Source organism: Stomoxys calcitrans, chromosome 5 (genome assembly GCF_963082655.1).
Source record: "Stomoxys calcitrans chromosome 5, idStoCalc2.1, whole genome shotgun sequence".
In the NCBI taxonomy this organism is placed as follows: Eukaryota; Metazoa; Arthropoda; class Insecta; order Diptera; family Muscidae; genus Stomoxys; species Stomoxys calcitrans.
The window spans coordinates 73,417,460-73,434,309 of NC_081556.1; the positions used below are offsets into that span (position 1 = coordinate 73,417,460).

General features: G+C 38.4%; 1 protein-coding gene across 1 annotated transcript in view; it reads left to right on the top strand.

Annotated features, from left to right (window-relative positions):
- The first annotated feature begins 6,436 nt into the window (after positions 1 to 6,436).
- LOC106081352 (CD63 antigen) overlaps positions 6,437 to 16,850 on the top strand; it is a 56,309-nt gene continuing 45,895 nt past the window's right edge. Inside the window, exons 1-4 of the mRNA XM_059369816.1 lie at positions 6,437 to 6,744; positions 6,840 to 7,013; positions 7,159 to 7,314; positions 7,387 to 7,581. Coding sequence (XP_059225799.1) covers positions 6,685 to 6,744; positions 6,840 to 7,013; positions 7,159 to 7,314; positions 7,387 to 7,581 — 585 coding nt within the window. The 5' untranslated portion in view covers positions 6,437 to 6,684. The remainder of the gene's footprint in view (positions 6,745 to 6,839; positions 7,014 to 7,158; positions 7,315 to 7,386; positions 7,582 to 16,850) is intronic.

Sequence of the window (16,850 nt, forward strand, 5' to 3'; positions counted from 1 at the left end):
TCAAAAATATAGATATTGAGCTGAAACTTGGCACAGATTCTTTTTTGTCCATAAGCAGGTTGAGTTCGAAGATGGGCTATATCGGACTATATCTTAATATAGATCCCATATAGATATAGGTCCATTTAGGCCCATAAAAGCCACATTTATTATTTATTATTTGGCCCATAAAAGGCGAATTTATTGTACACATTAGACACACATTACACATTCCGAAATGTATACAAATGGATGGATTGGGTAGCTTCTTTCAAAATTCAACAACATTTCTAAAAAAAAAAACGGCTAAAGTAATCAAAACAAGTAATGGGGGAATATGGAAAATAGCACAACATTTTTTTTAGCAGACTTTTGTACTTAAAACAGCAAATTATATTTGCTGATTAAGCTGACCGAAATTTTTGCCAAGACAGCAGCCCTAAATTTGCTGAAACAGCGGTATTGTCCGTTTTCCCATTTTCAGCAGGCAAAAACTGCTGTTTAACAAACATTTTTGCTGTTTTGCAAAACAAGTTTGGATGAGTGTACTTGTTTCAATTGCTTTATTTCGTAAATGTGTTTCGGCTTTATTTCGGCTTGAGCTTGCCCAGCAAAAACTGGGTAAGCACATATCATTAACCACTGGAATATCAGTAATCAATATCTTATTATTCCTAGGAACACCTAAGATTAAACAAGTAAAAGCGTGCTAAGTTCGGCCGGGCCGAATCTTATATACCCTCCACCATGGATCGCATTTGTCGAGTTTTTTTCCCGGCAGCACTTCTTATTCAAAACGGGATATAAGAAAAGATTTGCTCTGCTATTACAGCGATATCAAGATATGGTCCGGTTTGGACCACAATTATATGTTGGATACCTGTGTAAAATGTCAGCCAATTCGAATAAGAATTGCACCCTTTGGGGGCTCAAGAAGTAAAATAGAGAGATCGATTTATATGGGAGCTGTATCGGGCTATAGACCGATTCAGACCATAATAAACACGTATATTGATGGTCATGAGAGAATCCGTCGTACAAAATTTCATTCCAATGGGATAAGAATTGCGCACTCTAGAGGCTCTAGAAGTCAAGACCCAAGATCGGTTTATATGGCAGCTATATCAGGTTATGGACCGATTTGAACCATACTTGGCACAGTTGTTGGATATTATAATAAAACACGTCGTGCAAAATTTCATTCCAATCGGATAAGAATTGCACACTCTAGAGGCTCAAGAAGTCAAGACCCAAGATCGGTTTATATGGCAGCTATATCAGGTTATGGACCGATTTGAACCATACTTGGCACAGTTGTTTGGTATCATAACAAAACACGTCGTGCCAAAATTCATTCAAATCGGATATGAATTGCACACTCTAGAGGCTCAAGAAGTCAAGACCCAAGATCGGTTTATGTGACAGATATATTAAAACATGGATCGATATGGCCCATTTACAATACCAACCGACCTACACTAATAAGAAGTATTTGTGCAAAATTTCAAGCGGCTAGCTTTACTCCTTCGGAAGTTAGCGTGCTTTCGACAGACAGACGGACGAACGGACGGACGGACGGACAGATGGACGGACATGGCTAGATCGACATAAAATGTCACGACGATCAAGAACATATATGCTTTATGGGGTCTCAGACGAACATTTCAAGTAGTTACAAACAGAATGACGAAATTAGTATACCCCCATCTTATGGTGGAGGGTATAAAAATAATGGGTTTCCTATAATGATTTAAATAATAACTACTTGGAAATAAACGGGAGTCCATCGTAATGCAGAGGATAGCATGTCCGCCTATGACGCTGAACGCCTGGCGAGACCATCAGAAACAATTTTCAGAGGTGGTTTTGCCCTCCTATTGCTGGCAACATTTGTGAGGTACTATGCCATATAAAACCTCTCTCCAAAGAGGTGTCGCACTGCGGCACGCCGTTCGGACTCGACTATAAAAAAGAGGTCCCTTATCATTGAGCTTAAACTTGAATCGGACTGCACTCTTTGATATGTGAGGAGTTTGCCCCTGTTCCTTAGTGGAATGTTCATGGGCAAAATTTGCATAATAAAAAGTTAAAGAAAGTCCCTAAACTAAGTTATAATCCTAAAAAAATTTTGATAACGAAAAACATTTTGTTAATTCTTAAATTAATTAAAAAATTCACAAGAAATCAATCATTTTCATAAACTCCACCATAGGATGGGGGCATATTAATTTCGTCATTCTGTTTGCAATATGCGTCTAAGACCCTATAAAGTATATGCATTCTTGATCGTCGTGACATTTTAAGTCGATGTAGCCATGTCCGTCTGTCTGTAGAAAGCATGCTATATTTCGAAGAAGTAAAGCTAGGTGCTTGAAATTTGCACAAATACTTCTTATTAGTGTAGGTCGGTTATAAATTAGCTCAATCGGTTCATGTTTTGATATAGCTGCCATATAATCCGATCTTGGGCCTAGACTTCTTGAGTTTCTAGAGGGCATGTAGTGTTTAATACCACCTCCCACAATTTTGCTAAGTGTGGCCTTAATTGGTCTATATCCTGATATAGCTGCCATATAAACCGATCTCCCAATTAGACTTCTTGAGCTTCTATATAGCGCAATTCTTATCCTTTTTCGGCTGAAATTTTGCAAATATCGTTTTGGTTTGACTTCCAACAACTGTGCCAAATATGGTATAAATCGATTGATAACATGATATAGCGGCCATATAAACCAATCTCTCAATGTTATTTTCTGAGCATCTGGAGGGCGCAATTATTGCTCGATTTCCCCGAAAATTTGAAGGTGGTGGTTTCTGTGACTTCTAACAGCCATTACGATCCATATCGGCCAGTAACTTGATATAGCTCATATATATTTGAAAAAGTCATTCAAAGAACTTGACCATGGTGGAGGGTACATAAGATTCGGCCTGGCCGAATTTAGCACGCTTCCACTTGTTTTGTTTTTCATTGTTTCTATAATTTGGGATTTATTTTTGATTTTTTTTTTTTAATTTATTAAACTGTCTATATCATCAACGCTTTTTAGAGTATTGAAATTAATTTTTCGTATTTTTCTATAAAGCTCATAGATTGAGTGGCAGAGAGGGCTGCACATGCCTTTTCCCAAAGTCAAGGCTTTTTGACCACGGTAGCTCTCTACATTTTTCTGTTATAGAAATCTCTTCAATAATTTTAACATATATTTTTATAAATACTAGCTATAGGAGTAAAGAAGATACTATAGGCCCAGTTGTACCCTTTCCGGGCTTCCTTTCTGTCAAAAATTTTATATACTCTGAATTTCCTTTAATTTTATTGTAGTAACATATCGCATAGATTGAATAGGTTAAACATTCTCAAGACCCTCCTAGACTCTTTCTGGGCTTGCTTTTTCCTTATTCGTTATCTAATCTGTATTTGTACGAACAATTTATTATTGTCTTCTGGTGGCATGTTTACTCTGAAGCACTTTCCTACGCACAGAAAAATTTATCTGCTGATTTCATCTAACACTGTCTGCTGATATTAAGCCAAAAATTTTAAACTTTTGAATAAATCCATTAAAAATTGTTTAACTTCTAAACAACAATTACGGCATTTGATATCAACCAAAAAAAAATTGCCAATTAAGGCGTAAATTTGGTTTGGTTTACATGTATTAATATAATAGAAGTAGTTTTTTTGTCTGCTGTTAATAAATTCGTTTGTTTTAGCAAACATTTTTGCTGTTTTTACTAACAAATTTTTTTGAGTGTACAAATACCTGAAACTAATTGATTGAAGAATTTTGTTTCGGGTTGCCCACTAACTAATGGATTCTGTTAAAAATTTCTGCTTACCAAATTTTTGCTAAAACAGGCAAAACTAGGCTTCTGAGGGCCGCAGAAGGCTAATCGTGGGATCGGTATAGTTTATGTGGATGCTATACCGGGTTATTGACCGATTTGAACAATATTTACCATGGATCTTGGTTATCATAAAAAACACGATGTCAAAATTTTAGCCAAATCGGTTTGCAATTGGAGGGCGTCGAGTTAGAATATATGTGCTCTATGGGGCCGCAGATCAATATTTCAAGGTATTAAAAACGGAATGACCGTACCCTAATTTTCAGAAACGCCAGATCTCGGAGATGGGTGGTGCGATTTAAGCGAAATTTTGTGTGCTCTCATATAGTACTCAAAAAATAAAAATTTACACCAATCACGACAATATGGGACTCAAATCAAAGGTATTTAATATAAAAAAACGTATCTGATATCCAATTGTCAGACCAAGTGCTAGGGGGACCACCCCAGGCCCCAAAACACCCCTAAATCGGGCATATTTACCGACCATGGCAATATGGGACTCAAATGAAAGGTATTTGCGAGTAGAATACGAATCTGATATCCAAATGTGGGACCACGTTTCTGGGTGTTCACCCCTTCCCCAAAACACACCCCAAACTGGACTTATTTACTGACCATGGGAATATGGGGCTTCAATAAAAGGTATTTGAATGTAGAATACGAATTTGATATCCAAAAATGGAATCAAGTGTTTGGGAGCCGACTCACACCAAAGGCTCATTAAAAAATTTTTTGAGTGGAACACGAATCCGATATATATTTTCAAGGCCAACTCACTGAGCGGCCGCCCATTCCCAAAACACCCCCAAGCTGGTCATGTTTGCCGATTATGGAAATATGGGGCTCAAATTAAAGGTATGTGGGAATAAACCACATATCTAATATCAATATTAGGGGCCAACTATCTAGCGAACGTCCCATCACCATAACAACCCCCATATAGGACATATTTGCTCACCAAGACAATTTGGGTCTTAAAGAGAGTGGAATTAAATATTCATAGTTTTTAGGGCCAATACCCCAAGCCGGACATATTTGCTGACTTTTGCAATAAGGAGTTTAAGTGTTATTAGAAAACGAATTTGATATCCAATTTTGAGGCCAATGGCAATATGGGGTTCAAATAAATGATATATAGATATATGAGAATAGAGCACGTTGCTGATATATTGTATTTTCCGAGCTTAGTTTTTGGGGGACCACTCCAATCCCCAACACACCCCTAAATCGGGCATATTTACCGACCATGTTAATGTGGAGCTTAAATGAAAGGTATTGGGGGGGGGTAGAGCAAGAATTGATACCCACTTTCGGGACCAATTTTTTTGGGGTATACCCCTTTCCCAAAATACCCCACAAACAGCAATTTTTTACTAACCATCGCAATATGGGGCTCAAATAATGGTATATGGGAGTAGAATACGAATTTGATATCCAAATGTAGGACTATGTATTTAGGGCATCACCCCTTCCCCAAAACACCCCCAAAGGGGTAAACATTTTTCGACCATGCCAGCTATTTGAGATTAGATCCCCAAAATAGGTTATCAACTATTTTGGGGACATGTGTTTGGGGGACGCCTCATCGTGTAAACTCTCCTAAACCAATAGCAATATGGAGTTTAAATAAATGGTATTTGAAAGAAGAACACGATGCTGATATTTTTTCAGGGCCAATTGTCTGGGGGACCACCTCACCCCCGAAAACACCCCTAAATCAGATATCATGAGATATCGGGCTGAAATAAAGTATTTTAAGAATGGAGTACACTTTACATCCAAACTTAAATTCGTAGACCAATAAAGATCATATGGGATTCAGATAAAGGCACTTATATTGTTAAACTGTTAGTCAAATTAGCATGGTATTTCACTAAAAGGTTTTTAATTGTTGAAAATAAGAATTCCAATGAGACTTTCGTTCCATATAAAGTAAAAGAAGGCGCATCGTAGCGTGGTCTAAGAGAGTCTGTTTAGAAAATAAACTGCCACTCTAACTTAACCTGTAACGCTAGGATTATTACAGGCACTTGCGCATTGTATATGAAAATAACACATTTTAACAACGGCATCAGCAAGTTAAAAACATTTAGTTTACTAAAAACCTTCAACTGGTGAGGCGGTTTATTTCCTATTTAGATATACATCCGTTCATGGTCATTACACATCAATACCGAAAATTATTTTTGAACATTCAGAGACATAAACACACACCTGCCATCGTTACGGAGCCTTTAACAACCACATACTTGACAAAGCTTTATGAAGTTTTCAACAACGAGTTTCCATCGTAAGCACAACAACAACAAAAATGCCAATGAAAGTGAAATGGGAAACAGGCAGAGAGAGAGAGAGAGAGACCAACATGAAATTGTGTGAAGGGAAAGCTCAAACCATGACATCACTGCAGGATAACACTCGTCGTGTAACTTAATAATGACGAACGAAGCGGAGACCAAAACAAAATAGACTGATGAACGAAGTAAACAAAAATGCCATCGATAACAGCAACAACTACACCAAGACGGGGGACTAGAAATGCAGAGAAGCAAAAACTTTTGAAAGCTGGAACGCAGTTAAACGGATACCGAATCGAATCAAAAACTTGCCACTGTCACTTCCAAAGCGATTAGTTTATTGTTGGCTGTGAAAGCAAGTGGAGGCCAGCAACAAAGGAAAATAAACGAAAAATAGAAGCAAAACAAGAAATTGAGTTGAATTGACTTTAGGAAGACCAAGAAAGTCATTTCAAAGGAGCAATTTTGTGTATTTCGCTTCGCTGAGTAAATACAACAAGAATATCCATCGAGCAAGTGGCACAGAGGACGGCCTAGAAGAGGCACCACCGACATGAATTGCCAATTGTCATTTTACAAGGTGCTCTTGAGCATAATAAACACCGTGCTATCGGTACGTATGAGCAACGTCTTCAAGAAATTGTTAAAGTATCACGTATACGTCTCGTGGAACGCCATTGTCACTTTGTCCCTACTCTACATTTGCAGTTGCTTGGCATTGTCCTGATAGCGTTGTCCGTTTATGAACTGAATTCCTCCACACCTGGCACCTTCGAACACGTAGCGGTGGTGGTGCAGATATTTATCGGATCCTTTATTATACTCACCTCATTTACGGGCTGTATTGGTGCCTGTCGTCATTCCTTGAGTCTTGTTTGGAGTGTAAGTATTCCCGCGGGGGTCTAGGGGTGTCAGTTTTTATGTCATGCTTTGTCCTTTTGACACATGGCCTTTTTGTTTGTTTGTTTCGTTATCATTTCCCCCCTTAAAAAACTGATGCCTTGTGTCTTTCAACCCAACTCCCTAGTATGCCATGTGTATTGGATTCTTAGTGGCATTCCAAGTCTACATCATTGTGGCTGCCCATTCCACTGACTACGCTGCAAATGCCCGTAATGACTTCGACAAATTGTGGTCTAATTATACAATGAACATGGACAGAATTTCAGGCATTGAAACTAGCGTAAATATATCAGCCAACTACAAAAGAGCCATTGAGGGAGATGTTTTCACACCTTCTTCTATCACATTTCAGTATCATTGCTGCGGACGAAATAGTCCGAAAGACTATGAGCCCACAGGTGGTCCAATACCAAAAAATTGCTACCTCAAAGAGGAGAGATCAAGTGAGAATCTCTTTAAGGAAGGCTGCTTGGAAGTTGTAGTGGAGAATGCCTCGAAGAATGGGCATATTGGCTTAACAATCAAATGGATCATCTTCCTCCTGGAAGTAAGTACTTTCTCACATCTAAACGTTGAACGACTTTCTCACATAGTAACACGTTAATCTACGGTTTAATATCTAACTTTGTGGTGGCCGCTCATTTGTGTGTGTCCTTAGAACTTGCTGTACGTGGCATTATTGTGAACATTAGTAGGATTTTATACCACCTGTGCACGCACTGTGGGATGGAATCGAAAAAAAAACTAGTAAAAATCTGTCCTCTGGAATTTTGAAACGTAAGCTCTGAGGTGTTTACGATGTGCAATCTACTGAAAATTAAAATTCGGGTTAAAAAATTTTTAGAAAAAAAAAATTGATTTTTGCATATTAATATTTTTGTACCCTCCATCATAGGATGGGGGGTATACTAATTTCGTCATTCTGCTTGTAACTACTCGAAATAAAATATAAAGTATATATATTCTTGACCGTCGCGATATTTTATGTCGATCTAGCCACGTCCGTCCGTCTGTCCGCCCGTCCGTCCGTCTGTCTGTCGAAAGCACACTAACTTCCGAAGGAGTAAAGCTAGCCGCTTGGAATTTTGCACAAATACTTCTTATTAGTGTAGGTCAGTTACTATTGTAAATGGGCCATATCGGTCCATGTTTTGATATAGCTGCCATATAAACCGATCTTGGGTCTTGACTTCTTGAGCCTCTAGAGTGCGCAATTCTTATCCGATTGGAATGAAATTTTTCACGACGAGTTTTGTTTTGATATCCAACACCTGTGCCAAGTATGGTGCAAATCGGTTCATAACCTGATATAGCTGTCTTATAAACCGATCTTGGGTCTTGACTTTTTGAGTCTCTAGAGGGCGCAATTCTGGTCCGATTGGAATGATGTTTTTTTGTATATCCAACAACTGTGCCAAGTATGATTTAAATCGGTTCATAACCTGATATAGCTGTCATATAAACCGATCTCGGGTCTTGACTTCTTGAGCCTCTAAAGGGCGCAATTCTCATCCGATTTGAATGAATTTTTGCACGAAGTATTTTGTTATAATATCCAACAACTGTGGTGAGTATGGTTCAAATCGGTTCATAACCTGATATAGCTGTCATGTAAACAGATCTGGGATCTTGACTTCTTCTAGAGGGCGCAATTCCTATCCGATTTGGCTGAAATTTTGCATGACGTATTTTATTTTTACTTTCAACAACTGTGTCAAATAAGGTTTAAATCGGTTTATAATCTGATATAGCTGCCATATAAACCGATCTGCGATCTTGACTTCTTGATCCTCTAGAGGTTGCAATTATTATCCGATTTGCCTGAAATTTTGTACGACAGTTCCTCTCTTGACCATCAACATACGTGTTTATTATGGTCTGAATCGGTCTATAGCCCGATACAGCTCCCATATAAATCGATCTCTCTATTTAATTTCTTGAGCCCCCAAAGAGCGCAAATCTTATTCAAATTCGCTGACATTTTACACAGGTCTACAACATATAATTTAATTGTGGTCTAAACCGGACCATATCTTGATATCGCTCTAATAGCAGAGCAAATCTTTTCTTATATCTTTTTTGCCTAAGAAGAGATGCCGGGAAAAGAACTCGACAAATGCGATCCATGATGGAGGGTATATAAGATTCGGCCCGGCCGAACTTAGCACGCTTTTACTTGTTTTTTTTTTTTATTCTATCCCACTATGCGTCGTGTCAAACTTAACACCGGTATTCAAACTTAATGTGGATTGCAAAGGAGTATTTATTTTATTTATACGCCTTGATAGATTTCTTTATAGAAATGTCAAATAACCCTATTTTAAGGCTTCATTGAGTTTTGTTAATAAGGCCGTAAATATCTAACTTGATCAAAAGTCAGGCGACTCAAATATTTAGAAATATACATAATGCATAAAGAATTCAATAAACTGGTTGATCTATTAATTCACAAGTATATTCTTGATTAGATTTGGATATAGCTGCCATATAAACCGATGTCCCAATTTGACTTATTGAGCCATTATAAGCCGCAATTTTCGTTCGAATTCTGATACGATTTCGAACAACAGTGCCAAGTACTTTTTAAATCGCTCTATAACCTGATATAGCTCACATCTAAACCGATCTGTCGATTTCACGCTTGCAACCCCTAGAAGCGGCAATTTTTTTGTTGAGAGTCGTAACAGAACAGTATTTGGCTGTTGTACGAATTACAGTCCAAATCGGTCTTAACCATATACACCGATCTCTCGATTTCAGCAGCTGGAGCCCCTGAAACCTGCAATTTTTTTCGATTTGGCTAAAAGTTTGCACGTAGTGTTCTGTTACAACTTCCAACCACTATTCGAAAAATGGTCTACATGGGTCTTTAACAGATGAAGCTTCCATAAAAACCGATTTTTCGATTACCTTGTTCGACTCCTAGAAGCTTAAACTTGTGCCAGCTTTGGAAGAAATTTGGTAGTAAGGATAAAATTATGCCCTTCTACAAAATTAATTTAGCGCACATTTTTAGCAGAATCCATAGATTCGACTCGGCCTTGGGTCGACACGTATGTTTGAAAAAAATGGACTATATCATTATTTACCCTCCATATAGACCAATCCCCAATATTCCATCGATGAAGTACGCAAATGCGAATTTTTTAAACCTTTCGACACCCATTAAAGGCCTACAAATGTCACACTCTTATACCCACCACCATTGAATGGGAGAATACTAATCTATACAGAACAAGTAAAGGCGTGCTAAGTTAGGCCGGGCCGAATCTTATATACCTCCACCATGGATCGCAATTGTCAAGTTCTTTGAATGACTTTTTCAACTACATATGACCTATATCAAGTTATTGACCGATATGGACCGTACTTGTCAGGGCTGTTAGGAGTCATAGAAAAACACAACCTCCAAAATTTCAGGCAAATCGAGTAATAATTGCGCACTCTAGAGGCTCAAGAAGTCAAGATCCCAGATCGGTTTATATGGCAGCTATATCAGGTTAAATACCGATTTGAACCATACTTGGAACAGTTGTTGGAAGTCATACCAAAACACGACATATGCAAAATTTCAACCATATTGGATAAGAATTGCGCCCTCTAGAAGACCAAGAAATCTAATGAAAAGATCAGTTTATATGGCGGCTATATGTCAGGCTATGGACTGATTCAGACTATACTTGGCACAGTAGTTGCTAAAACACTTCATGCAAAATTTCAACCAAATCGAATAACAATTGCGCCCCCTAGAAAGTCCAGAAGTCTAGAGCCAAGGTCGGTTTATATGGCTATAGGGATTATATGGCACCTATATCTAAACAAGAACCGGTTTGGTCCATTCACAATCCCAACCGATCTACACTATTGAGGAGTATTTGTGCAAAATTTCGAGCGCCTAGCTTTACTCCTTCGAAATTAAGGCTGCTTCCGACAGACAGACGGGCGGACATAGCTAGATCGGCTTAAAATGTCATGACAATCAAAAAAATATATTCTTTATGGTGTCTTAGACCCATACTTCGAGGCGTTACAAACGGAATGATGAAAATAGTATACCCCCATCCTATGGTGGAGAGTTAACGCAATAAAATCGAGCCAAAGAACCAAACCTTTAAAATAAAGATGCTGTCTTAAAATTAGATTTCCTGTTAACTAACAGACGCGACCATCTTTTCCGAATTTCGTTCGCTGACTGAATTTTTTTTTTACTTTTTTCTTAACCTAAAAAAACCAAAAAGTTAAACACACACCTATTTCTAAAGCGTCTTTCGTCTTCTCACGATCCAGATCCTCTCATAGGATTTTCCACATACTACCGACCGTTTCACTGTACCACAGTGCTACATACGCTTTCGTCGCCTACGCCCTTAACTTGAACTGCGCCCCACTGTGTTGTGAGTTCATAGTAAATGCAAATTTGCCCATGAACATTCCATTAAGGAACAGGGCAAACTTCTCAGATACCAATGAGTACTGTCCGATTCAAGTTTTATGATCAATGATGATAAGAGGCTTCCTTTTTATATCCGAACGCCGTGCTGTAGTGCGATACCTCTTTGGGGAGAAGGTTTTACATGGCTAGTACCTCACAAAAGTCTCCAGCAGTAGGAGGAAATAACGACCGCTGAAAATTGTTTTCTGACGTTCTCGCCAGGATTCGAATCCAGGCGTTCAGCATCATAGGCGGACATGCTAATCTCTGAGCCTCTTTGTTAAGTTGGCCAAAAATAGAAGGAGTCATTGTAGATGAATGAAACTTGGTAAAGATATTTTTTATTATTATAAAAGACGTAGCACCAAAAATGGACCATATAGGTCTGCCTTTTTGGAATGGATCCCATAAAGACCGTTCTTATGGTTTTACTTCCCTAGCCCACAAAATGCATATCTTCTATCCGATATCCCTGAAAGTTGAAACAATAGACTTGTTTTGGATCTCTTCTAAACCATGCCAAATATGGGATACAAATCTGATAGTTTTTGTAAGGGGTGATTGTTTAAGAGCCATAGAAAAGTTTTTTCAAAAAAAGACACATAAAATTCTGATGCACAAAAACCTTATTTTAATCGATATAGTTTTAATAGATATAGTACCCTAAAAATAAAAACTTTCTATCCAAATTTCGGATAGGGTACTTAGGGGGGCCGCCCCACCCCAAAACCTACCAAATATATATTTAGACCAATCACGACAATATGGGACTCAAATGAAAGGTATTTAGGATACGAAAACGTATCTGATATCTATTTGTCGAACCAAGTGCTAGGGGGACCACCCTAACCCCCAAAACACCCCTAAATCGGACATATTTACCGACCATGGCAATATGGGACTCAAATGAAAGGTATTTGCGAGTAGAATACGAGTCTGATATCCAAATGTGGGACCACGTTTCAAGGGTCCACCCCTTCCCCAAAACACCACCCAAACAGGACTTATTTACTGACCATGGGATTATGGGGCTCAAATTAAAGGATTGTCAGTGTAGAATTCGAATCTAATATCCAAATATTAGACCAAGTGTTTTGGGGCCGCCTCTCCCCAAAAACCTACCCCAAAGGGGACACATTTACGACAATAGCCACATGGGTCTCAAATGAAAGGTATTTGGGAGTAAAGCACAAATCTGATATCAATATTCGGAAAAATTGTCTATGGGGCCATCCCACCCCCACAACACCACCCAACTCCCAAAACACCCCTAAATAGGACATATACCGATCATGGCAATATGGGACTCAAATGAAAGGTATTTGCAAGTGGAATACGAATCTGATATCCAAATGTGGGACCACGTTTCTGGGGGTGGACCCCTTCCCCAAAACACCCCCCCAAACAGGACTTATTTACTGACCATGGGAATATGGGGCTTAATTAAAAGGTATTTGAGTGTAGAATTAGAATCTGATATCCAAATATGGGACCAAGTGTTTGGGGGGCAGCCTCACCCCAAAACATCCCCCAAAGGGGACAAATTTACGACCATAGCCACATGGGGCTCAAATGAAAGGTCTTTGGAAGTAAAGCACAAATTTAATATCAATATTCGGGAAAAGTGTCTATGGGGCCGCCCCACCCCCACAACACCACCCAAATAGTAAGTATTTGCTGACTTTTGCAATATGAGGCTCAAATAAGAGGGTTTTTAGAGTGGAACACGAATCCGATATATATTTCCAAGACCAACTCACTGAGTGGCCGCCCATCCCCCAAAACTCCCCGCAAGCCGGTCATTGCCGACTATGGAAATATGGGGCTCAAATTAAAGGTATTTGGGAGTAGACCACGTATCTGATATCAACATTAGGGACCAACTGTCTAGGGGACGTCCCACCATAACAACCCCCAAATGGGACGTATTTGCACACCAAGACAATTTGGGTCTTAAAAAGAGTGGAACTAAATATTCATAGTTTTTAGGGCCAATACCCCAAACCGGACATATATGCTGACTTTTGCAATAAGGAGTTTAAATGAGATATGAAAACGAATTTGATATCCAATTTTGAGGCCAATGGCAATATGAGGTTCAAATAAATGATATATAGATATATGAGAATAGAGAACGTTACTGATATATTTTCCGGGCTTAGTATTTGAGCGACCACCCCAATCCCCAAAACACCCCTAAATCGGGCATATTTACCGATCATAACAATGTGGGCCTAAATGAAAGGTATTGGGGGGTAGAGTCAGAATTGATAACCATTTTCGGGACCAATTTTCTGGGGGTCTACCCCTTTCCCAAAATACCCCACAAACAGCAATTTTTTAGTGACCATCGAAATATGGGGCTCAAATAAAGGTATTTTGGAGTAGAATACGAATTTGATATCCAAATGTAGGACCAAGTATTTAGGGCATCATCCCTTTCCCAAGACACCCCAAAGGGAAAAAATTTTTCGGCCATGCCAATATGTGCCTCAAATTAAACGTATTTGAGATTGGGGCCATATGTTTGGGGAACGCCTCATCATGTAAACTCCTCTTAAGCCAATGGCAATATGGGGCTTAAATAAATGGTATTTGAGAGAAGAGTACGATGCTGATATTTTTTCAGGGCCTTGTATCTGGGAGTACACCTTACATCCAATCTTAAATTCGTAGACCAATAAAATTCATATGGGATTCAGATAAAGGCACATATATTGTTAAATTGTTAGTCAAGCGATATACTATTTTTGTTGCATGATATTTCACTAAAAAAAATCTTTAATTGTCGAAAATAAATATTCCAAGGAAAATTTTGTTCCATATAAAGTAAAAGAAGGCGCAGCGGAGCGGGCCCGGGTCAGCTAGTGAACTATAAAATAGCCCCACCAAAAGATAGTTTAAAGGCGTTAGATCTTTATGATGATGCCACCAGCCCATATGATGATGCCACCAGCCCAATGATGCCACCAGCCCATAAACCTCATCAAACTGTGACTTGCAATTCTTCTGGCTGATCTTCATTCCAAAATCTACAATTCTGCTTATTTACGTACACGTTGAGCCAAAAATGAGCTTCTCCGCTCAATGAGAGAAGCGCGCGAAGAACTTTCTTAACAGAGCACTCATGTTGATAAAAAAAAATTAAATAATTTGCAAGCGTTGTTCGTTTGTAGGACTATTCATGGTTAAATGATTGACCAAACTGAAGATATTTGGCAGTGAAAGAAAGCACAAAACGTGCCTAAACTGTTTAAATCGGGGTTACCTAAAAAATAGTAACTTAAAAATCACCCATCATGTTGCTGTCATATAGACCGATCTCCCGATTAATGGTTTTGGCCTATAGAAATATATTCTTCAGCCGATTGTGCTGAAATTTGGATCACTGAGCTCTTTTACACCTCTCAAATCATGTGCCGAATATGATCCAAGTCGGACCATATTTGGATATATCTACCAAAAGACCGATCTTGCAAATTTGGGTCTCGGAACCATAACATACATATTTGTCATCCGATTTCGCTGAAATTTGTCGCAAAAAACTATTTAAGAATCCTATCCAAGCAATCTATGAATCCAATCGGGTCATATTTGCGTATAGCCTTTAGGGCTCTCTAGACCTGTTTTGCTCGATATCTGGTTCATACATTGTTTTTCTTTTTTTTCGTTTTTTAAACGATCTTGAAACAATTTTTTAAGCGCTGAACATGTCCAGATCGGCCCATACTTTGATATAAGTTTGGAACATGGAGTTGAACTAAACCACGAACCAGGTATGGCCCAAATCAGACCATATTTGGATATAGCTGCCATATGGACCGATCTGGGATCTTAAGCCATAAAATCCTTATTTATAACCAGATTCTCTTGAAGTTTTAGTGACTTATATAAACTTCTAGGTACCTGAAACGAATATGATCCAAATCGGCCCATACTTGGACATTAATATAGATATAGTAAGTTTATAATGAAATGGGGTAATAAATTTATCCAAAGTTCGGCACGGCAGAACCTAATGCGTTTTTATTTCTTTCTAAAATTTGGTTAGGTATATGCTTAAGAAGCAAAGTCGGATGATTTGTTTATTCAGAAGCAATAGACACTGATTCAGACCATACTTGGCATGGCTGTTGGAGGTTATAGGAGAAATTATAATGCAAAATGTCGATCAAGCCAAATCATAATTACGCCCTCTAGACGATTGGGAAGTAAAATCGGGAGATCGGATTATACGGGAGTTGGAGGTCGTAGATGAAATTATGCAAAATTTCACCCAAATCGAATAAAATTTAGGTGAAATTTATAGGGGCTCAAGATGTACAATCGGGAGATCGGTTTTTTATATTTATAAAGTATAGTCCGATTTAATCGGAGTTGAATATGGTTTGATATTTTAAACGTAATGACAAAATTGATATATCACTTCAGGCACGGTATGTTTAAGAAAAACTTTGAAAAATAAAAGGTTAATTTTTAAATAAAAGAGCGGGAGCGGAGCGGAAAATTCTTGCCGGAGTTGGAGCGGAGAATAGGAACCCGCACGCATCCCTGACTATCACACGAAATAAAGGGAGAGTTCCCGTAGCACCCCTTTTCCTGTTTGTTTTGCTTTCCTCAACAGTCGTTACAACTCCGATATAAGGAAATTGGGGAAAATATTCTCCCAATTTAGAACGGATAAAAAAATATATCTTCACCGAATTTTATATGGTTATAGCTGAGGTATTAACCAGATTATGTGCTCTAGAAGACTTTTCAAAGTTGCTGACCTTGGCCCTCAAAATTTTGTTCTAAAAGCTCATTTATGGTGCGATTTTCAAATCTCTTTGCTTTAAAGTGCTCGAAAAACATTAGAAACAAGTAAAAGATTGCTAAGTTCGTCCGAGCCGAATCATATATAACATCCACCATTGATAGCATTTGTCGAGTTCTTTTCCCGTTGTCTCTTTTTAGACTAACAAAGGAAAGGATTAAAGAAAATAATTGCTATGGTATTGGAGCTATATGAAGTTAAGGTCCGATTCGGAACATAACTTGAATGAATGTTGGAAACCACAGTAGAAGTCATTGTGTAAAATTTCAGCCAAATCGAACATGGATTTCGCCCCTTTATTTTACTAAAAAAGTAAAATAGGGAGATCGTTTCATAGGAGAGGTGTATTAGGATATAAACCGATTCAGGCCATATTTGACGTATGTTGGGGGTCATGAGAGAAGCCGTTGTACAAAATTTCACCCAAATCAGATAAAATTTGCGCCCAATAGAGGCTCAAGAAGTCAAGATCCCAGATCGGTTTATATGGCAACTATATCAGGTTATGGACCGATATGAACCATACTTCATACAGTTGTTGAAAGTCATAACGAAACACCTCATTAAA